The sequence below is a fragment of the Delphinapterus leucas genome, chromosome 7, assembly GCF_059928025.1.
Source record: "Delphinapterus leucas isolate spDelLeu-1000000601 "Yukka" chromosome 7, BTC_Dleu_Yukka2, whole genome shotgun sequence".
In the NCBI taxonomy this organism is placed as follows: domain Eukaryota; kingdom Metazoa; phylum Chordata; class Mammalia; order Artiodactyla; family Monodontidae; genus Delphinapterus; species Delphinapterus leucas.
Genome location: NC_143135.1, coordinates 99,070,063 through 99,097,677, shown reverse-complemented (window position 1 = coordinate 99,097,677; position 27,615 = coordinate 99,070,063). Strand labels below are relative to the sequence as shown.

General features: G+C 39.1%; 1 protein-coding gene across 1 annotated transcript in view; it reads right to left on the bottom strand.

Annotated features, from left to right (window-relative positions):
* Window positions 1-2,434: 2,434 nt before the first annotated feature.
* The window catches only part of JHY (junctional cadherin complex regulator), a 63,535-nt gene continuing 38,354 nt past the window's right edge, over window positions 2,435-27,615 (bottom strand). The window contains exons 4-8 of the mRNA XM_022560406.2: window positions 18,277-18,938; window positions 13,862-14,156; window positions 6,212-6,292; window positions 4,965-5,093; window positions 2,435-3,023 (exon numbers count right to left, since the gene is read on the bottom strand). Of these exons, the coding sequence (XP_022416114.2) occupies window positions 2,826-3,023; window positions 4,965-5,093; window positions 6,212-6,292; window positions 13,862-14,156; window positions 18,277-18,938 (1,365 nt within the window). The 3' untranslated portion in view covers window positions 2,435-2,825. The remainder of the gene's footprint in view (window positions 3,024-4,964; window positions 5,094-6,211; window positions 6,293-13,861; window positions 14,157-18,276; window positions 18,939-27,615) is intronic.

Below are 27,615 nucleotides of genomic sequence, written 5' to 3'. Positions count from 1 at the left end.
GTCTTTTCTTCAGTTGGTTTCTAGATAACTCCCAAGAGACTCCTTACTATACAAAGCAATATCATGAAGACAGCTGTCATTAAATTCAGCTACTTGTACGAAAGCTGCGTCTAGGAGGATGCTCTTGTTGGAAACTCAAGATGGAAAAACATCATAAAAGGAGTCTATAATAAGAGAGAATACATGATTTAAAGGTCCTTTATACCAGTTCATAGAGATTAGGGAGTTAGGCACTATGTCTTTCAATGGCTTGTATGACATCTGGTCAAATCCAGGCCCTCCATCATTACGTCACTCAAGTTTATGGTTCCTTGTCTTCTAATAGGCAGATTATTTTTATTTCCTAAATATCTGAAACAGAAATATGATAAAAATTGATCACTGATCCACTCAGGTCTATAAAAGATCAATGTTATTGTTAATAGTACAATTGCCTTTAAAGGAGGAGCCAGACAAGCGTTTGTCATTTACTGCTTTTGCAGAACCTCTACCCTGTCTTAGTATCATGGTGCCTTAGTGACATTCTGCTGGATCTTACCATTGTGGGATGACTTGGGGCCAGATGAAGTCTATTTTGATCTATTCTTTGATTTCAACCCCAGGCTCTCAGCAAGTATGTTCTATTTCTTTAGTCAAACTCATTTTAGATGCTGCCTGTCACTTTCCGTGTTTGTGTACAAAGAATTTTGATTGCTCTAGGGTCATATATACCGGACGGTAAAGCTTTGCCTTGAGTGTAAAGTTCCTGTGAAATGTTGTTTGATATCAACTGGATCACTGAACCTGCTTCAGCTGGGTGTGGGTTCTTAATAGGAGGTGTGAAAGTGCCTGAAGGATTTAATGCTTAGGCTGAGAGAAATGGTTAGGGAGAGGTTTTTAAATGTTCTGAAAAAAAAATTGAAATAGTGTCTCTTTTATTGGTCAGCATTTGAGTTGCACTGTAGATGTCTCTTACAACTTCATCAATGTAGTAATAAAGTTGCCAGACTGTACATGTTAAAAATGCAGGGTAGATAGTAATGCATATTTCTAAAAATGGAACTTAAATGTTGGAAGTTCATGTCCCAAATTGAAATATATAATTACATCCTCCTTGCACACACAGAAAAACAAGAACTCTCTTCCCACAAACAAATAATCAAACAGTGCTCTCCTTGCTGTTGAAAGATTGGAGTTTAGATCTGGCTAGTCTCCCATTGTAGGACTGAAGGACTTCAGAGTCACTTATCCTTTCTTGATCTCCAATTCCTCTTCTGAAAAATTGGCACTTGAACGAGATAAACCCCTTCCGAGCTCTAAATTCCTTTAAGATAATTTAGTAGAAATGGAATGTTTAAAAAATTTACCCTGTCCCTTTAAAAATGAAAATATGGCAATGTCTCTTATGCATTATTTTTAGCTTCCAGAGCAAGTTTTAAAATGTAGGGAAGTTTTAAAATATAGGGGAAAAAATCATTCTATCTCATGTTTCTAGAAAAGTCTTTAAACATGTACCTTGAAGGGTCCTCTTCTTTTACAGATACATTTTAGGAGCAGCTTGGGCTGTGATTTTCCTGAACTAACTCCTCATATATGCTATGATTTTCCAAATACTACTGAAACATGATTCTCCAGTTTACTGTTTATGTTCAGATACTTGTTATCTTTCCAGACTTTCAATGCTGTTTCCAGTATTAAGAAAAAGTTTTGTACAGGCAGCTTTTCTACCACATTGTGGTATATGTAAAATTTGTACAACATAGGAATAAACCTCCAAAGCCAGTCCTTATGCCACCTGTATAGAGACACGGATTTTCCCTAAATTATTGTTAAATGTGTCCATTTCTGGATGTAGCCATCTAAGAATGCAATGCCCATCTAGTACAAGCAAGTAAGTAAAATTTAAATCCTAATTTAATAGGATTTAAAATAGTCCCAGGGACTATTTTAAGACCTGGGAATTTCACAATGTTTATGCAGTTTCAAAAGATTCTTTAAAAGGGAAAAAATATTTATTAATATTGACATTCAGTAGGATGTTTCTGTGGGATGTTTTTGTCTTACCTAATGTTTTTGTGTGGAAGCACACATTTGATGATATTTTAAGGTATTTTTGATGGCAAGATGTTCAGCAAATTTATGTACTTGGAGTCAGCAGCTTTGAGAAAGTGTCTCTCTCAGAGGTGCCCGAGTTGAGTGCTTTTGGACTTGGTGGATTTCTAATTAATATCTTGATGCTCTGTTAGAACAACATTGAGATTTGTTTTACTTGAGTAGCACATCTAGAAGCACTTTCATTTTTTGAATTTTACATATAAACCCTTGGCTAAATTTAGAGATTTTTGAAATATTTTGGAAATGATATTGCAAAATTTACCGGTGTTTAGTCCAAGTTGAGTTCTTTTCAATAGAAACTGAAGTGTTTATAGTTTTTTTTTAATCAGAAAAATGAGAAAGAAACACAAGTAGATACATTTATTTCTGGGTAACTTGAAGAGTTTCATTATGCTAAGAAAGGGTAGCGATCATTTAAGAAATTCAAAGAGCCAATATAAAGCCAAGAAGAAATGAAAGGATCCAGTATAAAACCAAAAGGCTTTATTCCCTAGTTCTTATTCAGCCCCAATATTAACTGATTTGAAAATAAATAATTAAAATAGTTTTTCTTCCTGGAAAGTAAAATATGGCGCCGTAATGTAATAGGGCCCCATATTTTAAACCCTGTACGAAGCAAACGTGGACTGCAGTTAGGTGACGATGCTAGGTCATCACTCTCAATGCAGAGCAGTGGGCTGGAGTTTCTCTTCTCCAAGTCCATCCCCTGGGCATCTCTGGTCATATCTTGTCTATACAATATGAAGGGCTTTAAAAGCAGCCACAGCCTGTTTTTCCCTTTCATGTCTGTTCTGCAGTACTTCCAGCAGTGAGATTTCAGGTAAAATGTCTCCGTTTCCAGCATGGGTTGGATTTTTCTTTTCCTTTGAGGCTTGATCACTCAGATTTGAAGGTTTGGGTTTGGGGATGGTCTTAGCATATTCCAAAGCCTAAAAGCATAAAGATAAAATTTTATTTGAGATGGGAAGTGAACCCTGGATTCCTTAAATTAAATCTAGTCTTAGGAAAGGTTTATTGATAATATAATTGGAGACTATTGCTACAATAATGTACTAAGGGATGGATGGAAATGGAGACCAAATGGAAAATACAAATAATGCAATATAACGCACAGTTTAAACAAAATCAATTAGCCACGTAACAAAATGCTGTGGAAAAAAAGAGAGTTGAAGAATGATATGTACGGTTGTGACGCTGGATGTTTTCTTTATAAAACTGAGTTTTATTCAAGTGCTTGAAAATAGATTTCTTATGTGTTTGATCTGTTTAGCTGCTGGCAGTCTTATTAAAACCAAACCTTTATTGAGGAGATATTAACTGACCTTTCCATCCAAAGAGGACTTGTTACAGCTTGAGACCAAAGACATCACTGTAGTTGAGATAAAGCTGAGTCTCCATTGTTACACCAACTATTCTTGTTTCTGGGTTCTTACAACTCTGGCAAGTATTTATTAGAGGTTGAAAATTATTGTTTCCTTTTCTTTAGCATATCTATAGATACCTGGATACTAAAAAAAGGCAGTCTTTTTTTCAGTGATGGCAGTTCTGACAGGCATTACAAGAAAAATGAGATTACTGAATATGATTTCTAAATCTGCCTTTATATGTTTTACTTTTCTAAAATTAACCATTTTTTAAAACTGAAGTATAGTTAATTTACAATGTTGTGTTAGTTTCAGGTGTTAGTTTCAGGTTAGTTTCAGTATATATATATATATATATATATATATATATATATACTTTTTCAGATTCTTTTCCATTATAGGTTATTACAAGATATTGGATATAGTTTCCTGTGCTATACAGTAGGTCCTTGTTGTTTACCTATTTCATATATAGTAGTGTTAGATGTTAATCCCAAACTCCTAATTTCTCTCTCCCCACCCCCAGTTTTACAGTTTAATAAGAGTTTCTTGAGAGCTAAAATGGGAATGGATAGTATATGTAGGTCCTAGAAGGGGAAAAATCTCCAAAACAGAAAAACTCCAGACTTCTCAGTGTGTGTAGTTGACTTCTATTGGAATTTCTAATTATAGACTTGTTGCCTTGAATTTCTTCATGAACAAATAATGGACTGGAGAAAAAAAGAAAAAGTGGCATCATGGAAACTCAATCAAGTGGATTGAGGTCTTCAAGGTCTGAGGAAGGAAGGCAATAGATAGAAAATATGAGAGTCTGTGAAAGAGAACACGAAGTACAAATTCCTAAAAGCACCAAAGGGTCACTTGTCCCTCGTGCAAAGGGTCCCACGTCCTTCCTGGGACTGAGGCAGAGACTTGTACTGCAAAGCTCGGTGTCTCCATAGAACGTATTTCATTCACATCACAACTTAGAGTTGGATGACTTCTGAGAGGGAGAACATCCTGTATTTATCATTTTTATTGGGTAGAGGAACCTATATAGTACCATCCCTTAGGAGAAATATAGGGAATGAACTTGAGAGAAACAGTGAAGGACTTTCCTCTGACATAAGCACCCAGACATGGCAAGAAGATGCTAATTTCTTAAAACTTATTTAATGGTAGAGAAGGAAATTGATGGTTAATCAGGATTATTAGTTTTTTTCTATGAAATCACCTAACCATTGAATTTTTGTGTGAGAAACTCGAAACACTATACTTGGAGGAAAACATGTGGAAGACTAAAGATAACAGTGAACTTCAGGGAAAAAAAGAGGCTAACCTTCCAGCATCATATGTGTGTATATCATTTTTACATCAATATCTGTGAATGATGGGGAGCCGCAGGAACAGTAGTAGCTAAAACATCCTCTGTGTTCAAATAATGTGGAGAATTCATTGTCGTGAGGTCACAGAGGTTTCCTTTTAATTCTAATTAAAAAGACAACTGCCTTGGTGAGAATTTCTTACCTTCTGCCGAGGGACAGCAGATTTATTTTCAGTCTTTGCTATTTGTGGCTTTGACGGGATGGATAGTGCCTTCATGTTGTATTCCTTTACTTGTTTTGCATATTCCTTTTGCTGTATTAATTTCTGCATCTGTTCAGAGAAACAAAGTGAGGGTGACTCACAGGTCCTGCTAGATCGCTCTGTTCTCTATCTAAATTGACACTAATTTTAGTGAGCTGGGCACGGGGGAAATGGGATCACCGCGTGTAAGGTGACAGCAGTGAAATGGTTAAGTTAATGTCTCTCCTAGAAATAGTTTCTCTTGAGGGGCGGAATGTCACCGCAATAGCACACCCAGTGTTCACTTAACAGTGGCTAAATCCCATTCAGCCTCTTCTTTGTTGCGTTTACCCAATTTATTTTCACTTTTGCTTCCAACTTTGAACTCTACTCTCTTTTTAGGCCTTGAGTGCAGCTGCAGTTAAAACACATTAAATGAAGATCTCCTTTCACTAGAGGAAAGAGAATAAAGTGGATGTACTTTTCATGGCTTGGGAAACTCGTACCCTGAGTGTCTTCTCTGTAGCCACTCCTCAGTATTATCAAGATAACTCTATTGGGAAAGACCAACGACCATATAACACACACATCTCTTTTCATGTGCATGTGTCCCACTTTTCTGTTTGGGCCTTCAAAACTAACTAAAAGGTGGATACATAAAACAACATTGGCTGAGTAATTTTATTTTATGGTAGAAGTAGTGCCCGGGGCTTATTACCAATGCTGCTTCAGAAGGGTCTCTATTCAGAGGGAGACATTTGAATTAGGACTTGGTTCTGGGGGTATCTTTTTTTTTTTTTTTTTTCAGGTCCATACCTTTGTTTTTATTTATTTATTTATTTTTTACATCTTTATTGGAGTATAATTGCTTTACAATGGTGTGTTAGTTTCTGCTTTATAACAAAGTGAATCAGTTATACTTATACATATGTTCCCATATCTCTTCCCTCTTGCGTCTCCCTCCCTCCCACCCTCCCTATCTCACCCCTCCAGGCGGTCACAAGGCGCCGAGCTGATCTCCCTGTGCTATGCGGCTGCTTCCCACTAGCTATCTACCTTACGTTTGGTAGTGTATATATGTCCATGCCTCTCTCTCGCTTTGTCACAGCTTACCCTACCCCTCGGTTCTGGGGGTATCTTTATACAGTTTTGCTGGAAGACAAATGGCAAATCCAACCCTGGAATTGCTATATGTACATCACACTCACTTTGTCTCTGATGGACTCAAGGTCAGGTCCGAGGCCTCCAAGCTTCATGTCTCTGTTCTGATAACCTTTCAGCTTGGAACTCTAAAAATACAATCAAAGAGACAGTTTCTTTTAAAGACTTGTATGTCCCCCACCCTCGAGTTGTCATGGCCACATAAGAAAGGGAAGAAGCAAAATGAAGAATGGCAGCCTGTGTGGACCGTGGGAGAGTGGGTGTGTTTCCCGACAATTTTTCCATTTTAATGGTCGTCACTGATAACAGTTTCTTTGGTAATTTGTAGCTGGTGAGCTAACATGTTTGGACTTTTCTACTTCTGCAATAAAAAACATTGAAATTCTGAAAATTATAAATAAAAAATTTCAAGTGAGCGAAGTGCTGCTTTGTTATTAACATTTTTAACGTAACGGATACATTACTAATTTAACGTAACGGATACGTTATTAATGTAACGTAACGGATACATTACTAATTTAACGTAACGGATACGTTACTAATTTAACGTAACGGATACATTACTAATTTGCTGCTGTTGCTATGAGTAGTATGTCTAGTTTTGTACCGTTCACTGAACCAACAGATTTCCCTGGAAGAGGCGATCTAAACGAATCAGGTAAGCACACTGCCTCGAAGAGAGAGCACCCTGTCTAATGTCATAATGTTCAAAAGAAAGGAAACATTTAAGGGTTAAGAGTCTAAGCAAGACCCACTGAGAAACTCATTTTATTCAGTGTGATTTTGGATATTTTGAAAGGTACAAAAAATTTTATACGACAATGCTTATTACTGTTGCATATTTAAAGGGACAGAGTATGGGCTTCCCTGGTGGCGCAGTGGTTGAGGGTCCGCCTGCCGATTCAGGGAACGCGGGTTCGTTCCCCGGTCCGGGAGGATCCCGCATGCCGCGGAGCGGCTGGGCCCGTGGGCCATGGCCGCTGAGCCTGCGCTCCGCGACGGGAGAGGCCACGACCGTGAGAGGCCCGTGTACCGCAGAAACAAACAAAAAAAAAAAATAAAATAAAATAAAGGGACAGAGTAACAGACCGAGGCTATTTAATTATTAAATTATGTCGGTCGAGCACAGTAACAGGCAGGAAAAATACTAACGCGCTCCTGACTGTAGGATAGGTTAAGATATTCCCCAAACTCCCACTTTTGACATGAAATCTGACTTGCTACTTGCAGCAGATACCCTTGTGGGGAAACAAAGGCCTCTTTTCTTTGCATTTGTGAGTTCATTGAGTTGTCTTCCTTGGGAAGGGCAGGAAGGACGATACCAAAGAGATGGTTTGGGTGACGGCAATGATCTTAGGGTACCTCAAAATTGGTGCTTAGGATAAATTGCCATACCGCAGGGGCAGCAGTTCTGAACTAACCGTGTATGGTGCCACCTGTCTATATGCTAATGGCAAGGCATGGTATTTTTCTAAATTTGGAAAGTTCCTGTTAATTATTAAGTCCTAAAATATACAATATATCTAACGTGCCCTTTCCTAAGAGAGAATTTGGCAGAGGGTGCATCTTGGAAAACCTTTAATTGGATTGGCACAGCCCCTCCCCCTTTCCCTTTATCTTGCCTTGAATGTGGATGTGATTTCTGGAGATACAGCAGCAATCTTGTAGCCAGGAAAGAAAAAAAGAGCAAGAGAATTGAACAAATACTGGTTCTGATGTTTTGAGCTATAGAACCACCGGTGCTAGCAACTACCTACTTGTGGATTAACTATGTAAGAAGAATGAACCCTTCTTTTTGAAATTGCCGTAAAGAGTAGTTCTGTGACTTGTAGCTGAAGGCAGTATTTCTAAGGTCCTACAAAATTTTTATAGTACATAGCGCTTCACAGGGCCAAAATCATGTGTCATTTAGGCAACACTTCTACACTGCAAGGATTAAAAGTTCTGTAAACAGAATTTGCCTGATTAGTATGTTAAATATTTGTAGTCAAAACTCTTTCAGTGCATCTAATTCTAAAAGTTCAAAGAAGATCCTTTCTTAAGTCTTTGGACTAAAATAATTAAAATATAGTATACAGAAGAATATAATATATAGAAGAAGTATATAGAAGAAATATTGTTCATTGAAGGCATTTCAAAATCATAAATCTCCTTTAAGAGAATAGACTCATCACCCAGCAAAACCACTACAGCTGCTTCCTGCCCTTTAGATGTATCTGTTCATACTTTTATAAAATTGTCCCTATGCTACAAATTATTTTGTTATTTTTTTTGCTGAGAAGGTTACCATTACACTGTATTTCCCTGTCACTACATGTTTTCTGAAAATGTGATTTTTATGTGTAACATTCTATTGTCTAGTTATAGTTGAATTATTTAGCGATTCTTCTAAATGTTGAACATTTAAGATGTCCTAGGGATGAGCATTGTTTGTGGGCTACTCTGATTATTTCTTTGAGATAAATTAAGAGAAGTGAGATTATTGAGACAGAATCATGAACATATTCAGGGCCATTCATGAACACTTCTGTTAACAAGGTAGAAGAATGCTCTTTTTGTCCAAACCTCGATGACACTGGGTATTATCACATTTTAAAACCTCTGCTAATTTTTAATAGGTGAATGAACTCAGATATCCTATACTTTGCGATTGCAAATTTGTTCTTTATCTGGCATATGCCATCTCCGCCATTGTTTTGAAATCACTAAGTTACCATTTGCCAAAGTAAACCAGTAATGAAAAAGGAGAGAACCCCACTCACATCCAAGTCATAAATCCAGTTTGTCCAAAACTGATGAGACAGAAATGATCAGTGCCCAGAAATCGCATCCTTAGTCTGAAGCAGCTTAGCTTTAATCATTCCACCAACTGACAAAAGATGTAATGTAAAGCATGAATAATCGCTTATTGCATCCCCGCTGAAGTTCTTACTATCACCTCGAATAAACATCGTGGCTGTCACAGAAAAACAGAGCCGAGGGTCTAGCACCGCAGACTGACACGAAGGAAAGAGTGTGGCCCGAAGGGGTCATCTCCAAATGCCACTGACTCCTTGACAGGCTGAGCTGCTTCCAGTGAAGAGATGTTTCTCAAGGGAGAGCGATGGCTCCTAACAGAGTTTGTTCTGGGTGACTGGCAATGAAAAATCCTGGATTTACTTGTTAGCTTCAAGTAATCTTGATTGGTTCTCAGGGCTGTAATTTTGTTTGATCTCTTTCCATCAAAATTCTTTTTCACAGCTTTATTGAGATAAAATTCACACACCACCAAATTCACCCATTTGAAGTTGTACGGTTCAGTGGTTTTTAGTATAGTCATCAAGTTGTGCGAAAGTCACCACAATCCAATTTTGGAACATTTTCATTGACCTAAAAAGAAACCCCGTACCCATTAGCAGTCCCTTCCCTCCCCCCACCTCCAGCCCTAGGCAACCACTAAGCTACTTTCTGTCTATTCAAAAGGCTTTCATAGTCAAATAATCCCTAGAATTTAGTTTGATTTACCTCTCTTTGGCTGTTACAAGACCAAAAGGTCACAATAACACCATGCCACCCCCCATTTTTAAAAATTAAATCAACAATAATAGCCTCATTAGGTCTCCAAACACGGGGAAAATAAAAGCATGTTTTCAAAACATCCCCGGCGGGGTTTGCTGTTACTCTTTGCATGAGATGCACACAGGGTGACATCAGCCAACCCTGGCTCTAGCTGACGGCTGACCAGACCAGATCTACCCCTTGGAATTGGTGTCCACTGGTCGTGGCTTTGGCAGAGTCTGGCATAGGATCTCCTGGTGGAAGGTTTCTGCCGGCCATCAATCACAGGTCTTCTCAAGCCGGAAGAGTGACTTTTATTGTAAACGGGACGCAAAAGGTGCCTGACTTGGAAATGACATTGACTGTCCCGGGAGGACTTGTTTCAACTCTGAGAGGTCGTGCCCTGCTGTGGGGGACACTGCGGGGCTTTCCTCCAGAACATTCCTCAGATGTGTAAGGGTGAGAAAGTTACTCAGAGACGGGACGGAAAACAATGCCTCAAATACTGCGGAACAGCAAGTGAAGGAAATTTGCTCTGCGGTTGCTAAACTTAATCCAAATAAACCTCGTCTTAGAAGCAGTCAAGCAGCAACACCCGGATTGTCTGTGACAACAAACACACGGGTTAATTACTGCAGCTCAGCTCGACACAGCTGTCAGAGAACTCCTTAAGCAGTTACTTTGTGGCCGGTTGCGGTAGATACTTTTATTACTGTTTGTCATCACTTGTGCTGTGTTTACTCTCTCACTGCCTGATGTCTGCATTCAGTGGCGTGGACAATGCTGAATGTCGTAAACTGGTCACAACAGAACTGCCAGGAGAAGAGGAACGGTGCTTGGGCCTATTATCTTGACAAATCCTCAGATTTTTAATGTGATTCGAGTCGATTCCCTTGGCAACCATGAGATTTGCTTTGACTAGGAAATGGGCATGACCTGGGGAATGAGTCCCTCTGTCTGGGGCCCCGGCTACCTGCTGTCATATACAAATAGCTCGGTTCTAAATCATTTTAGCTTCTGGAATGGCTTCCCGGACAAAGAGTGCTTCTGTGTCTTTGTCGGATGTAGGCTGAAAGTCTTGGATGGAGAAAATGGATACGTGTGGATTGCAACATCTCTGAGAGAAAGCAGGAAGGCAGGGATTTCCCAAGTTGGAAAGAGGGCTTGGGAAGTGGGAAGTGGAAGTTCTCTTTCTTCCTCTTCCCTTCCCTCCCCGATCTTAGATGTGTCATGATACACACCATCACTGGGTACTGTCCTCTGCCTTCCCTCGGTAAAACACAGATTCAAACCACCAAAAGGAGAAGGAAGGGAAAGGAAACTAACATTTAGTTGATGTCTATTCTTTGCTAGGCACTAAGCTAAGGTTTTTTTTTTTTTAAATTTATTCATTTATTTATTTTTGGCTGCGTTGGGTCTTCATTGCTGCGCGCGGCGAGCAGGGGGCTACTCTTCGTTGCGGTGTGCGGGATTCTCATTGCGGTGGCTTCTCTTGTTGTGGAGCACAGGCTCTAGGTGTGCAGCCTTCAGTAGTTGTGGCAGTGGGCTCAGTAGTTGTGGCGCACGGGCTTAGTTGCTCCGCAGCATGTGGGATCTTCCCGGACCAGGGCTCGAACCCGTGTCCCCTGCATTGGCAGGTGGATTCTTAACCACTGTGCCACCAGGCAAGCCCTAAGCTAAGGTTTTAATACATTATTTCACTTAACTGTCAAACCAAATCTACAAAAAGAACAATTCTGATTGTGCGTATGAGGAAATAGGGGCTCAGGTGAATCAATAACTTGTCCGAGTCACAGAGAGATTAGGTGATGAGAACTTAGAAATGGCTGAGTGCGTGACTTCCAATAAACCCTGCTCATTAGGAATTGTTAAAAGCTTGCATTGTCAACAATAATCCACAGTTGGCAAGAACCCTAACCCAGAAGGTTCTCTTCCAAGGTAGTGAGTTTGAGCTCTTTTTTAGGCCCTGGTAACTCGTAAATTCCAGAGTGACAGCATGCCCTCACCTTGAGAATGTGTTGGCTCCTGAGCTCCGAATACATTTCCCTATAGAAATAATAATACGCACAGTGTCTGGCTTCCTAGTCCAGTCTACAAACCCTATTCTATTTATGAAGTACTTGAAAACAGTACTAATCATACCTCAGATTAGGTACAATTAACTGTCAAGTAATAATGTTTTGGTGGAAAAATAAGTTACTTATGAAGCCAGGAGCACATTTCTTCTTATTTACTGTGAAACTGGGGATCATCCCAGCTCTAAACAACCAGTAGTGGTTTCCACAGCCTGGGCAAGAATTAGGTACCCCGGCAGGACGGAGGATGTGAGGGAGGGTCACGTGAGGAGCTCAAGAAGCCCTCAGGTCAGCGTGTGGGAAGGGGCGGAGGGAAGGACCCCGGGTCTGTGAGTGAGCTGAAGGCCTAGGCTCGCAGGTGGCGGCAGTGGGCTGGGGCGTTTCATGTGCATCAACCTCTGAGGTTCTGTCTCAGGAGGACACACCAAGCTGGTCCTCCTTTTCTTCTCTGCAATAGGACCCACTGTCATTCTAGTCCAGCTTTCCCTTCTTCTCTTCAAGGCCACCCTTTCCTTTTTTTCTGAGGCTCGCATGTGGGTGTCCACTGACTTCACGATCCCCTATTCCTGGAGTGCCCTGCACCTGCCCTGCACACCACAGCCAGAGCAGTCTTTCTAAAACATTAATCTAACTGTGGTTAAAATTCTTCCATGCCCCCTGCCAACCCCCCGCCCCTACACCAGCTGAGGGATTAGAGCCCTCCTTCTTCCAATGACGAGCAAGATCCTCGAAGACCCGGTGCCCGACCTACTTCTCCACTGTCACCTCTCAACACTCAGCACCTCCCAGTTTGAGTGACAGCAGACCTAAAATGCATCAGTTCCCAGCATGCTTTGTGTTCTCTCAAGCTTCAGAACATTCACTTACACTGGTCCCCCTGCCTAAAATACTTCAAGTCTTCCTTCTTTTGCTAACTCTCAATCATCCTCTAAGATGCCTCACGATCACCTCCTGAAACTCTGCTTGACTTGCAGGTGGGGATGTGTCCCCCTCTGTGCTCCTCTGTGTTCACTGTGCATCTCTCTCTCTTTTATTTCAACATGATACTGCTGGGGAAAGGGCGTGGCTCGTTTGCTATACGTCCCAGCACCTGACACATTTCCTGGTAGGAATTCAACACATATATGTTGAGTTGAACTAAGGATGGCTCCCTAAATCTGCCTTATAGTGGATGCCCCACGGGTGTCCACTGGTTCCCCGGCTGCTGGGAGTGTTGTCTGCTACAGCTCACAGTCGAGTCCCTCCCTAAGAACTGACCTCAGCCAGATGGAGCGGCTGTGCCCAAAGTTACAACCCTCCCCCAGAGACAGTCAATAGCCAATGGCTGATCCATGTGGGGGAACATCTGGGTTCCTTGCCTCTGAAGGGCCATCCCAACTTCAGAACCCTCATAGGCTTGGCTGAGGCGTCCTTTGCACCAGCCTCAAAGCCACCCCTTCTCCCTCACCCGGCCCTGCCCTCTCCCTCCCCGACAGGGGTGGTTCCCCGGTAACTCTCTTGCTCACAAATCTCCATTTCAGAGTCTGTTCCTGGCGGGGCCAATCCACCACAGGACTATTGCTTCCAGCCAGTAAACTGGGCAACTACTTCCCTGTTGCCCAGTAAAGCAGAATGCATTTTCCAGCCTTTTCCTTACTATTTGACACTAGAAACAAGTGATCTTTCCTGAGGGGTTTTTATTGTTTGTAACAGTAGAGAAACACAAAGGACATAAAAAGACTCCTTCAACTCTCCTTCATTTCTTCCTGGAAACCTTCCTCTTTGCCTCCCACCCCCATTTCCCTTATTTAACAAAGCAGACCTGATGGGAAAGACCTAAGTGCACAAAGGTGCTAGTCATGGTGAATCTTAGGTAAACACAGAACTCAGTAAAGCAAACATTTCAGAAGAAAGCCCAGTCATTGGCTGTCCTGGGTGTTTTACTGCAGGAGCTGAGGTGAGATGAAGGCTGAGAAGGGGTGGGGACTAGAGGAAGAAGGAGGGGCAGCAGCACCCCTATTCCAGGCCTGTGATAAGGAGAATGAAAATCAAGGTCCCTGTGTATTATCAAAATAAAAGGTTAAGTAAGTAAGATGCTTTTATTACCTTAATGCTGCTTCTTTTCCTATGCTTCTTCCCCTTTTGCAGTTGAAACAGATAGCCTTCAGAATTGCTACGGCTAATTTTCACTTGGTTTCTTTGGCTTCTCTCTGAACTGAGTTGGGATTCACTTTCCACCCTTGACGGTATGGGTGGAAGCGTGACGCCGGGTAAGGCCCCTTCGTGGGGATGCACCTCAGTCAGATGCATTAGCGCTTGCTGATGCTGCTCCATTGTCTGGGTGAGCCGTGAGTCTGGAGAGGCACTAGCAGGTTGGCTCTCAGAGGAAGAATGGAACTTCCTTAAAGGAAAAAAAAAAGCACAAATCTGTTAATGAAACCTAGATACATAAGACTTTTAGCATAGAAGTCTTTATGAACCATTCATTTGATGTATTTATCACTCCCCCAATCAAATTAATGTTCTTTAGCTTAATCTTTTCATAAATACATTAATTTCTTAATATCCTCTATTTTTTCTTTACGATAGTCTAGCTCTTACTTAGAACTTTCATTTAGTGCATTCAGAATAGAAAAAACATCATTCTGAAAAATCAAAGGCATTCCCACCACAAAATACCTGGACAGGGTGGATTAAATTAAACAAATGCCCTTTTAATTAGATAGTTGGATTTGTAAGAGAGACAGGGAATCTTCAGAGACCACAAACTAAACAGAAACTAAAACTAAAGCAGATTTAGATAAGATGAAGCTATGGCTTTCTTTGAGGGAGTTTGGACCTAAGTGCTTGAGTTTCACCATTCAACACTGGTATGGGATATGTGAGATCTTGGCTCTGTGTCGGGCAGAGAATCAGAACTGAGATGCCTGCGTGAAGGCTGTATGTAACCCTTGAAGCGCTACACCCTCAATAAAAAGGTAAATTAGTGAAAAACTCATTCACCAGCCTTGGAAAACAACAAAGCAAGACTATCTGTCTTAATGTAGGCTCTGAGCTGGGAAAAAAATTCCCTGTGAATATCTACGGGACAATATTTGGGGTTCAAATTTACCTTCCCCACATAATCATGGAAATCCAACACCAAGAAATTAACATAAAGTGATCTTAGAGAAAGGATACCTCTGTAGTATCTGTCAGAAGCAAGTTCTCTGGAAGGATACATTCCCACCCAAGCCTGCCTAGGTGTCTACAGAGAAGATGGATAAACAAAAGTTCACAATCCAAAATCCTAGAACATGTGAGTAAATAACCTACCAAGTATGAGAATGAGCAGATACACACACAAAGCAGTAGCAGATTTCTAAGAACTTAAGGTAATTGAATATTAGACAGCATTCATAAGGAAGCATGTTTATAATGATTAAAGACATGAAAGAAGAAATCAAAACCCCGAGAAATATATTCTGAAAAAATCACAGGAAGGTTTTAATCAGAACCATGTAGAACTCCTAGACATGAAAAACACCATTACTGAAATTTACAACTCAGTGGATACACCAAAGAGCATATTGGGGCTGAAGAGACTTAGAAACTTAGAGGAAATTTCTCAGAAAGAGGCATAGAGGGATAAGAGATGGAAATAAGAAACAGTTAAAAAGACACAGTCTAGAATAAGAGAATCAAATATACATCTACTTGGTGTTTCTGAAGAAAAATGAGAGCAAATTTGGGAGACATAATATTCAAAGGAAAAATGGGTGATAATTTTCCAGAATTTATGAAAGAAATGAACACTCAGATATAGGAATCCCAGAAAAATCACAAGCAGGATTACAAATTTCAAACCTAGATACATCACAGCAAAGCTTCAGAACACCAAAAACAGAGACCTCAAAACCAAGAAGAGAAAAAAAGACAAAGACAAAAAGAATGATAATTACATTGATAAAAGACTTTTCGAAGAAATAGAGAAGCCAGGAAATAGAAAAACAATGTTTTCAAAGAGGTTAATTCTTTATCAAGTTAAACATAATTTAAGATAGAGAGGAAAGTAAAGGAATTTCCGGTAAATTTACCAGTGAAATGTACTTGCTGAAAGAACTTCTAAAGGATCTACTTCAGGAAGAAAGAGTAAAATGGAAAAAAGAATGGGAGGCAAAGACAATAATAAACAACTGGTTAAATCTAAAACAGCACTGACTCTATACAACAATAATAAAACAATGATTAGTTTTAGAGCTATAAGATGCTGGATAAAAATAATATGTATGACACAAAGGGTGATTGGATTACAACAATCCAATGATTTGAATATGTCTGCAGGAGAATAGAAATTTTAACACTAGACTAGTTAATAATGTAAGTTAAAAAAAAAAAAAGAGAATAGAAAGAGAATATGCATTTCCAAATCAGTAGAGGGAAGAAGTAGCAGAAAGTTCTATCAGTTCAACAGACAGTATTAAAAAAATAAAGACAATATGTATTGGAAAAAGTAGGGTGGCTAGGACAAAGTAACATAGTAGAAATTAATACAAATATATGAGTATCACAAAAGTAAGTAGTTTAAAGTTTAATATCTGCCCACAAATAACAACAAAAGAAAAGCCAAACAAAAAAACACATGAGAACTAAATAGTTTTACTGGAAAATTCTATGAAATCTTCAAGAAGCAGTTCCAGTTGTACATGAAGTCTCCCAGAGGATATAAAATGGGGGAATTATTTTAAGGCTGGTATAATCTTGATAACACATCCAGGCGGGGGCCAATGGCAGATTGGAGAATTTTAAGCCAGTCTCACTTCCTGCATGTGAATGTTAAATCCTAAACAGTGTTAACAAATCAAATCAAGCAATATATTAAAATAGTGTGACAAGTTGGGTTAGTCCTAGGAATAAAAGGATGATGGAATGTTAGAAAATCTGTTAACACATTTAGCCACATAAAGGATTCAAGGAGAAAATTTTTCAATTGATGCAGAGAATTTGATAATATTAAATATCTATTTATGATAGAAGTTCTTTGCAGGAAAAAAATAGGAATAGGAGGTCATTTCCTATTTACCTCCCTAACTACTAAAAATTAAATATTTTTAATGGCAAAAATGTTAGACTCACTCCCTCTAAAGTCAGGAAAAAAAGATGAGAATGCCTGCTATCTATCTATCACTATCTCTCCTAGGAAGCGAATTCTGAATCTTATTAATTGTACATTCCATACCTCCAAGTGGAGCACTTAAATGTCTTCTGATTAATTCACGTGTGTCAAACTGTCTCCCTACTTTGAAAATAAGCTCCTTGAAGGTTCCCATGCATCATACTACTTTTGTATCTTTTATAGCATTTTAGTCCTATATTCAGCCATATCAGGTATGTAATAAACACATTTGACTGAATGATATCAAGAAATACCCCGATTTTAAAAATAGCTTTTCTTTCTTCTAATTATAGAAGTAATGCATCTACACTGTAGGGAACTTGGACAACTCAGAAAATATAAAGAAGAAATTAAAAATAATCCCAATCTCTCTTGCCAGAAATAACCACTATTGACATTTTGGTGCATTTTTCGTCTTCTCTGCACATTTTGACAGAGTAGATAGAGCTCATACTCCTTAGGTGTAATTTTTGCACTGTACTATTTTCTCTTTATAGAAGAATTTCCTCATAAACATGGTTTTTAATGGTTACATGATATTAAATATTATAATTAATCTAAACATTTCCTTATTCAATTATTGTTGTCATGTCTGTAAATGATATGTATATATTTTTTTATTGAAGTGTAGCTGACGTACAGTGCTATGACAGTCTCTGCTGTACAGCAAAGTGACTCAGTTATCCACATATAGACATTCTTTTTCATGTTCTTTTCCATGTGGTTTATCACGGGATACTGAATACAGTTCCCTGTGCTACACAGTAGGACCCGTTGTTTATCCATCCTAAATGTAATAGTTTGCATCTACCAAGGCCGAATTCCCGGTCCATCCCTCTCCCTCCCCATCCTCCCCCTTGGTAACCACAAGTCTGTTCTCTATGTCCGTGATTCTGTTTCTGTTTTGTAGATAGGGTCATTTGTGCCATATTTTAGATTTCTCATATAAGTAATATCATATGGTTGTAAATGATATTTTTATACCCAAGTGTTTTTTTTCCTGTATTTTAGATTATTTTCTTAGGATAGACCATTACAGAGTTGGAGAGAATTTGTTCCCTCTGAACATTACTTGCGACCGTCAAAATATACTGATCTTTTTTGACTGGGTCCCTCTGCCCTTCTCCCTCCAACCTCTGGTTTAACGACAGTGGAAAAAGTAGAGGAGACAGGGAAGAAGAAATACATCAAAAGTGGACTATTTTCTGCAGAAATCAAAGGCAAGAACGTCGTTAGGAGAATTTTTCCTCTTGCCTGACCATCGCCATGAACGGCCCCCGCCCCTCCACCCCATCCTCCCCGTCCTGTCTTTCTCTAGCAGCCTCTTATTACTCTAGAAAACCACTTGAAAACAGGAAATTCTTACCATAATATTTCTAAGTTCTTATACTTTGTTTCTGTATAAGTCCGTTTGGGTTGCTTCTTATTTTCAGTTGATCCATTATCATTTATGTTAGAAACAGACTGAGAGCCTTTCTGGCTAAGGGATGCATGTTTCTTATTCAGTTCATGAAGATAGTTCAAGTCCATATTGGAAAGAGTGTCAATGTGTAGCTGCTGATTTGAAAATCTTTTCTCTTCTTGGTCTTTGCGTCCTCTTTCTGTATTAACATTCATCATTGAGTGACACCTGGTAGAATTTTTATATAATACCTTGTCAGAAGCCTGGTGTGGTGGAGCAAATTTATTGGAGGTTACTTTGGGTTCCTGGCTTCTCGGTATACCTGAGTATTGTAAATCATTGCTCGGGGCATTCATAATCACGACTGTTTCCTGTTTCACTGCAGTATGTATAGGCTTATTTGGGGTTTGCTGCTGTCTGGAAGCGTTATTCTGGTTTCCTTGACTGACAACCAGCTCTTCAGTCACCAAAGACTTTGGGCCATGCCGGTGTTTATGCTGTTTTTGAATCTTGTGCGTGGCTGGTCTTCTGGAAGGTTGCTGGCCATTGGTTGTTTCTGAAGATTGACCTCTGGGTCCATTGCTTGATTTTGCATTTTCAAATTGAGACCAGTGTTCCTGGTAATCCTAAAAAGATATTTTTAGTTAATATAAAGTTAAAAGATTGACACTCTTCACCAATCTTAGTGTTTCTCAAACTGGGAGTTAAGACTTCTAGGAAGGTGACCACAGAATTGAAAAGCGCTAAAGAAGGAGAACAGAGGGTCCTTTCCTCATTTCGGGCAATGAGAGGGTGATTAGCTGAGTGGTTCCTCCTGGCAGTTTCAGATTATGAATTTTCTAGAAGGAAATAGCTTAGAATGGGCATTATATTAAGGGCAAGTCTTTGACTTAAAATGTTGTAAAATGAAGTATTACCAAATGGGGGAAAAAAGCAGCTTTACCTCTAAAGAGCTGCATACAAAGGAAGTGCGAATCAACATCAAAATATGCAAGTTTATCTTAACTAAGATGAATATTTTTAAAAACATTATCCAGAAAGAACATCAACAATTTGCTTTGCCCACCAAGTACAAGTTTAATATGAAATACAGTTCAGATTATCAGATCTTCTTACTCACATAGGTCAGAAGCTAGAAACGATCTCTTCACCAGATGAAACAAATTAGATCTTATTCAGAGGATTATAAAAGAGTCTGTGCGGTGATAGGACATCTGTGAAACCACAAGGGTTGTTTTGCTTCTGTTCCTTAATATAGCCTGTACTTAGGCAATCAAACATCTGGGGGAAATATTTCAATTTCAGAGCAGTCTTTATGCTTTCCAAAGTCTTGTAACAACAAAATGTACTCCTGGTATAATGGATGCACTATGTAACTATATTGTGCTAAGACATTTAGACGTATTTCCCGAGGAATAAAGCGCTCGTTACTTTGTGAAAAACTAGCTGAGTTAAGAGGCCTTTGGAAAAAAAAAAAAAAAAAAAAAAAGAGGCCTTTGGAAAGAATGATTAAATGCTTACTGAAAACAGTCCGAGGACCATATGCCTCAGTGTGTTATATAACTGCAACATAATTCTTCCTTGCTGAACACACGTATAAAGAGCCTCTGTGGCCTGTATCTATGCAACGTTAATCGAAAAATGCAAGTTACCCAGATCATTTGAGAAAAAAAACTTGAACAAATCATGTTTTTGCTCAAATTGTTTTAAGGATAAGTTCAACTTTTATTTCACTTTTCTGATATAATTGCTAAGGCTCATCCTGCTCCTGTATAATATTTACTGGTATTCTACTTCTCATGAAATCTCATTGTAATGATAAGGTTGAGATTATTCAATTTAAAACAGTAATACACAATATGACTTCTTATATCAGATTTTCAAGTAAGAATGACTTATAATTCAAAATGTAGAGTAAGTTCTCCTTAGAATCTGAACTTTTTGGAGGATTGGCCAGGTTCTTAGTAGCTCCTCTAAACTTTAAGTTTTTACCTGCGGTGCTCCAGAAAAGAAAATACTTCCTTTTCTGTCTGTATTTCAATGAAGAAGGGTCCTTCTTTTCATGCAATATATTGAGCTGCATGGGGGAAATGTGGGCAAGGAGGCTCTGCCAACAGACAGCCCAAGAGCATCCTTCCTTGTAGTGGATCCAGAAGAACATTGTTATTTACACTCTTGTAGGTGTGTTCATGAAACACAGCAGCTCTTTTCATGGCTGTCATCACTGTTTTGAAGGTCAAAAAAGATCCCTCTTTGCTATGACCTAGAGATATTTATTAATGCTGATAATGTCATTCTTTTCAATATTTGTTCAGCCTTCTTTTAAATTGAAGGATAGTTGATTTACAATGTTGTGTTAATTTCTGTTGTAAAGACAAGTGACTCAGTTTAACACATATATACATTCTTTTTTATATTCTTTTCCGTTATGGTTTATCACAGGATATTGAATATAGCTCCCTGTGCTGTACAGTAGGACCTTGTTATTTATCCATCCTATATATAATGGTTTGCATCTGCTAATACCAAACTCCCAATCCAACCCTCCCCCACTTCTACTTCCCGTTGGCAACCACAAGTCTATTCTCTATGTCTTTGAGTCTGTTTCTCTTTCGTGCATAAGTTCACTTGTGTTATATTTTAGATTCCACATATAAGTGATATCATGTGGTGTCTGTCTTTCTCTTTCTGACTTATTTCACTTAATATGATAATCTCTAAGTCCAACCACGCTTGTTCAGCCTTTTAATTGCTAGAAAAATAAGTGACCAGGAACTCTTTTTCTGCTGCCATATGACTGTACTTGTCTAGCTCTGTCTCTCTCATTTCCACCAAAAAACCCTATCAAGAATGTTTTTTCCTGGGCTACCAGACCCAAAATCTTGGGTTACCACTTGGTCTTAATCCTCTTATATCTTTGCAGCTGACAATTCAGATGACAGTAGTGCTCTTCACAGGGTGCTTTGTCAACAAGGCCAAGGACTCATCATTTCATGAGAAACTTCATTTGCCTCGAGTGTTAAATCCACTGTTCACATAAATGTAAGTGGCCAGAGACGGCATTTCAGTCTCCAGAAAGAAAGACGTTTATGGGCTTGATGTGATATCTCTCACCTTCCGAGCAGCCTACTTGAGATCTGAGGTTTACTAAAGATTTATTACCTACAGTTGAGGCATCAGGTGTCACTCTTTAGGTGGCAAGACCCTAGTTCCCTGAAGTTAATATACAAAGCCATTCTCAGGCTATTTAATCTCCGTCAGCACCGAAATCCTCTATTTCATCCCCCTCTCACTGGGGTTCTTTTGTTACCAACACTCACAATCAGACCGGACCAAGCACTCAGAATAACTGCTTAATGGCAGTAGGTTTTCCCAGCACACACAAAGCAGAGTCCTTTGGCTGCAGCGTTAGCACCGGGGGCTCCTGATGCCTAATGCTGGGATGGTAATTTCTCAGTAAGATCTGGGCTCAGTTATTAATGCTCCTTCATACTGTGCCGTCCAAGGGAAGTCTGCCCCCAACCCTGAGACAGGCAGCATCTGGCTATTTCTCTTTCACGACTTTTTCCGTTTACATGACCTAAGCAGAGGGGAGAATGCACGCTTTGATGTCAGCCAAAATGTTAATCTGCTTTAAAACAAAAGCCGTTCTTGCTCTTAGTCACCCTGATCGACCCTGGAGTCCTGAGGGTTGTGCCTGGGCTCCAAGATTAGCTCTGAAGTTTCTTTTGTGTTTACTAACAACAAAACACACATTCTTTGAGTCTGGGTTATACATTCCATTCGATAATATTAATAAAATTTAGAGAACACAGTAGCTCTAATTTTCAGTGCTAGTATAGAAGGACTCTATGCTCGGGTGAATAAAAGCGGCATAGCTCTGTTGATAGTGCTGAAGGAAAACCAAATGAATAGCTCTTTGGAAAGGTGGGAAGATCACTTAGGATGTGGTCACAAGGATGTTGACATAAATAAGTCAAAGACGCTGCATATCTTTCGTGCTATCATTTCTTTTGCAAGAGTTATTTTATTTAGAGGCAAGAAAGGAAACATCCTGTTTCATCCTTTTGAAGACTCATGTATTTGGGGAACTTTCTTCTTTCCCACTGACAGCATGCTCCTTTCCCGGGAAGGATCTTCTGCTGGTGGGAGTGTATACCCTCTTGCACTGGCCAGCAAGGGTCTGACCCTTAGCTCAGTACTGTGTCTGGTTCTGAGCACACGGTGGAAATGGGATTTGGAAAATCTGTGAAGATTCACAGGAGAGCACAAAGCGATTAGGGCAAGACCTATGTGGACAGGTAAAGTGAAGACGGATTGCTTGGCTTGAAGTAAGGATCTTAGGCATGTGCACGGCACTTAAATAGAAAATGATGAGGATGACCGTCAATTCTCAGTATTTTTTTAAATAGATCTTTATTGGAGTATAATTACTGCACAATACTGTGTTCGTTTCTGTTGTACAACAAAGCGAATCAGCCATATGCATGCACGTGTCCCCATATCCCCTCCCTCTTGAGCCTCCCTCCCACCCTCCCTATCCCACCCCTCTAGGAGGTCACAAAGCACCGAGCCAATCTCCCTGTGCTATGCGGCTGCTTCCCACCAGCCAACTATTTTACATTCAGTAGTGTATGTATGTCGATGCTGCTCTCACTTCGCCCCAGCTTCACCCTCCCATCCCACATCATCAAGTCCATGCTCTATGTCTATCTCTTTATTCCTGCCCTGCAAATAGGTTCATCAGTACCATTTTCTTTTTCAGATTCCATATATATGTGTTAGCATACGGTATTTGTTTTTCTCTTTCTGACTGACTTCACTCTGTATGACAGACTCTAGGTCCCTCTACCTCACTTACAAATAACTCAATTTTGTTTCTTTTTATGGCTGAGTAATATTTCATTGTATATATGTGCCACATCTTCTTTATCCATTCATCTGTTGATGGACACTTAGGTTGCTTCCATGTCCTGGCTATTGTAAATAGAGTTGCAATGAACATTGTGGTACGTGACTCTTTTTGAATTATGGCTTTCTCAGGGTATATGCCCAGTAGTGGGATTGCTGGGTCATCTGGTAGTTCTATTTTTAGTTTTTTAAGGAACCTCCATTCTGTTTTCCGTAGTGGTTGTATCAATTTATATTCCCACCAACAGTGCAGAAGGGTTCCCTTTTCACCACACCCTTTCCAACATTTACTGTTTCTAGATTTTTGATAATGGCCATTCTGACTGGCATGCCATTCTGACCAGCGTGAGGTGACACGTCATTGTAGTTTTGATTTGCATTTCTCTAATAATTAGTGATGTTGAGCATCTTTTCATGTGCCTCTTGGCCATCTGTATGTCTTCCTTGGTGAAATGTCTATTTAGGTCTTCCGCCCATTTTTTTAAAAATCTATTTATTTATTTATTTATTTATTTTTGGCTGTGTTGGGTCTTCGTTTCTGTGTGAGGGCTTTCTCTAGTTGAGGCAAGTGGGGGCCACTCTTCATCGCAGTGCACGGGGCGCTCACTGTCACGGCCTCTCTTGTTGCAGAGCACAGGCTACAGACGCACAGGCTCTGTAGTTGTGGCTCACGGGCCCAGTTGCTCCACGGCATGTGGGATCTTCCCAGACCAGGGCTTGAACCCATGTCCCCTGCATTGGCAGGCAGATTCTTAACCACTGCGCCACCAGGGAAGCCCTTCTGCCCAATTTTTAACTGGATTGTTTGTTTTTTTAATATTGAGCTCCATGAGCTGTTTGTATTTTTTGGAGATTAATCCTTTGTCTGTTGTTTCATTTGCAAATATTTTCTCCCATTCTGAGGGTTGTCTTTTTGTCTCGTTTATGGTTTCCTTTGCTGTGCAAAAGCTTTTAAGTTTAATTAAGTCCTATTTGTTTATTTTTGTTTTTATTTCCATTACTCGAGGAGGTGGGTCAAAAAAAGATCTTGCTGTGGTTTATGTAAGAGTGTTTTTCCTATGTTTTCCTCCATTTGTAGTTTATTTTTGTGTATGGTGTTAGGTAGTGTTCTAATTTCATTCTTTTACTTGTAGCTGTCCAGTTTTCCCAGCACTGCTTATTGAAGAGGCTTTCTTTTCTCCATTGTACATTCTTGCCTCCTTTGCCGTAAATTAGGTGACCATATGTGTGTGGGTTTATCTCTGGGCTTTCTATCCTGTTCCGTTGATCTATATTTCTGTTTTTGTGCCAGTACCATACTGTCTTGATTACTGTAGCTTTGTGGTATAGTTTGAAGTCAGGGAGCCTGATTCCTCCAGCTCCGTTTTTCTTTCTCAAGATTGCTTTGGCTATTTGGGGTCTTTTGTGTTTCCATACGAATTGTAAAATTTTTTGTTCTAATTCTGTGAAGAATGCCATTGGTGGTTTGTTAGGGATTGCATTAAATCTATAGATTGCTTTGGGTAGTATAGTCATCTTCACGATATTGATTCTTGCAATCCAAGAACATGGTATATTTCTCCACCTGTTTATGTCGTCTTTGATTTCTTCCATCGGTGTTTTATAGTTTTCTGAGTACAAGTCTTTCACCTCCTTAGGCAGGTTTATTCCTAGGTATTTTATTCTTTTTGTTACAATGGTAAATGGGAGTGTTTCCTTAATTTCTCTTTCTGATTTCTCGTTGTTGGTGTATAGGAACGCCAGAGACTTCTGTGCATTAATTTTGTATCCTGCAACCTTACCAAATTCATTGATTAGTTCTAGTAGTTTTCTGGTGGCATCTTTAGGATTTTCTATGTATAGTATCATGTCATCAGTAAACAGTGACAGTTTTACTTCTTCTTTTCCAATTTGTATTCCTTTTATTTATTTTTCTTCTCTGATTGCCATGGCTAGGACTTCCAAAACTATGTTGAATAAGAGTGGTGAGAGTGGACATCCTTGTCTTGTTCCTGATCTTAGTGGAAATGCTTTCAGTTTTTCACCATTGAGTATGATGCTTGCTGTGGGTTTGTCATATATGGCCTTTATTATGTTAAGGTAGGTTCCCTCTATGCCCATTTTCTGGACCTTTTTTTAATATCATAAATGGGTATTGAATTTTGTCAAGAGCTTTTTCTGCATCTATTGAGATGATCGTATGGTTTTTATTCCTTAATTTGTTAATGCGATGTATCACATTGATTGATTTGCATATATTGAAGAATCCTTGCATCCCTGGATAAATCCCACTTGATCATGGTGTATGATCCTTTTAATATGCTGTTGGATTCTGTTTGCTAGTATTTTGTTCAGGATTTTTGCATCTATGTTCATCAGTGATATTGGTCTATAATTTTCTTTTTTTGTGATATCTTTTTCTGGTTTTGGTATTAGGGTGATGGTGGCTGCGTAGAATGAATTTGGGAGAGTTTCTCCCTCTGCAATTTTTTGGAAGAGTTTGAGAAGGATCGGTCTTAACTCTTCTCTAAATGTTTGATAGAATTCACCTGTGAAGCCATCTGGTCCTGGACTTTTGTTTGCTGGAAGATTTTTAATAACAGTTTCAATCTCATTTTGTGATAGGTCTGTTTATAGTTTTTAATTCTTCCTAGTTCAGTCTTGGAAAATTGTACCCTTCCAAGAATTTTTCCATTTCTTCGTGGTTGTCCATTTTATTGGCATATAGTTGTTTGTAGTAGTCTCTTATAATCCTTTGTACTTCTGCAGTGTCAGTTGTGATTTCTCCTTTTTCATTTCTAATTTTATTGATTTGTGTCCTCTCCCTTTTTTTCTTGATGAGTCTGGCTAAGGGTTTATCAATTTTGTTTATCTTCTCAAAGAACCAGTTTTTAGTTTTATTCATCTTTGCTATTGTTTTCTTTGTTTCTATTTCATTTACTTCTGCTCTGATCTTTATGATTTCTTTCCTTCTACTGACTTTGGGTTTTCTTTGTTCTTCTTTCTCTATTGTTTTAAGTGTAGGGTTAGATTGTTTATTTGAGAATTTTCTTGTTTCTTGAGGTGAGATTGTATTGATATAAACTTCCCTCTTAGAACTGCTTTTGCTGCATCCCATAGGTTTTGGGTCATCGTGTTTTCATTGTCATTTGTTTCTATGTATTTTTTAATTTCTTCTTTGATTTCTTCAGTGATCTCTTGGTTATTTAGTAGCACACTGTTTAGCTTCCATGTATTTGTGTTTTTTACAGTTTTTTTTCCTGTAATTGATTTCCAATCTCATAGTGCTGTTGTGGTCAGAAAAGATGCTTGATACAATTTCAGTTTTCTTAAATTTTCTGAGGCTTGATTTGTGACCCAAGATGTCCTGGAGAATGTTCCATGTGCACTTGAGAAGAAAGTGTATTCTGCCACTTTTGGGTGAAATGTTCTATAAATATCAATTAGATATATCTGGCCTATTGTGTCATTTAAAGCTTGTGCTTCCTTATTTATTTTCTGTTTGGATGATCTGTCCATTGGTGTAAGTGGGGTGTTAAAGTCCCCTACTATTATTGTGTTATTGTCGATTTCTCCTTTCTTGGTTGTTAGTATTTGCCTTATGTTTTGAGGTGCTCCTATGTTGGGTGCATAAACATTTATAATTGTTATATCTTATTCTTGGATTGACCCTTTGATTACTGTAGTAATTACTGTAGGGATTATGTAGTGTCCCTCCTTATCTCTTGTAACAGTCTTTATGTTAAAGTCTATTTTATCTGATATGAGTAATGCTATTCCAGCTTTCTTTTGATTTCCATTTGCATGGAATATCTTTTTCCATCCCTTCACTTTCAGTCTTTATGTGTCCCTAGGTCTGAAGTGGGTCTCTTGAAGACAGCATAATATGGTCTTGTTTTTGTATCCATTCAGCCAGTCTGTGTCTTTTGGTTGGGGCATTTAATCCATTTACATTCAAGATTATTATTGATATGTATGTTCCTATTAACATTTTCTTAATTGTTTTGGGGTTTTTTTGGTGGGTCTTTTTCTTCTCTTGTGTTTCCTGCTTAGAGCACTTTCTTTAGCATTTGTTGTAAAGGTGTTTTTGTGGTGCTGAATTCTCTTCGCTTTTGCTTCTCTGAAAAGCTTTTGACTTCTCCATTGAATCTGAATGAGATCCTTGCTTGGTAGAGTAATTTTGGTTGTAGGTTTTTTTCTTTTATCACTTTAAGTATATCCTGCCACTCCCTTCTGGCCTGCAGAGTTTCCACTGAAAAATCAGATGATAACCTTATGGGGATTCCTTTGTATGTTATTTTTTGGTTTTCCCTTGCTGCTTTTAATATTTTTTCTTTGAATTTAATTTTTGTTCGTTTGATTAATATGTGTCTTGGTGTGTTTTTCCTAGGGTTTATCCTATATGGGACTCTC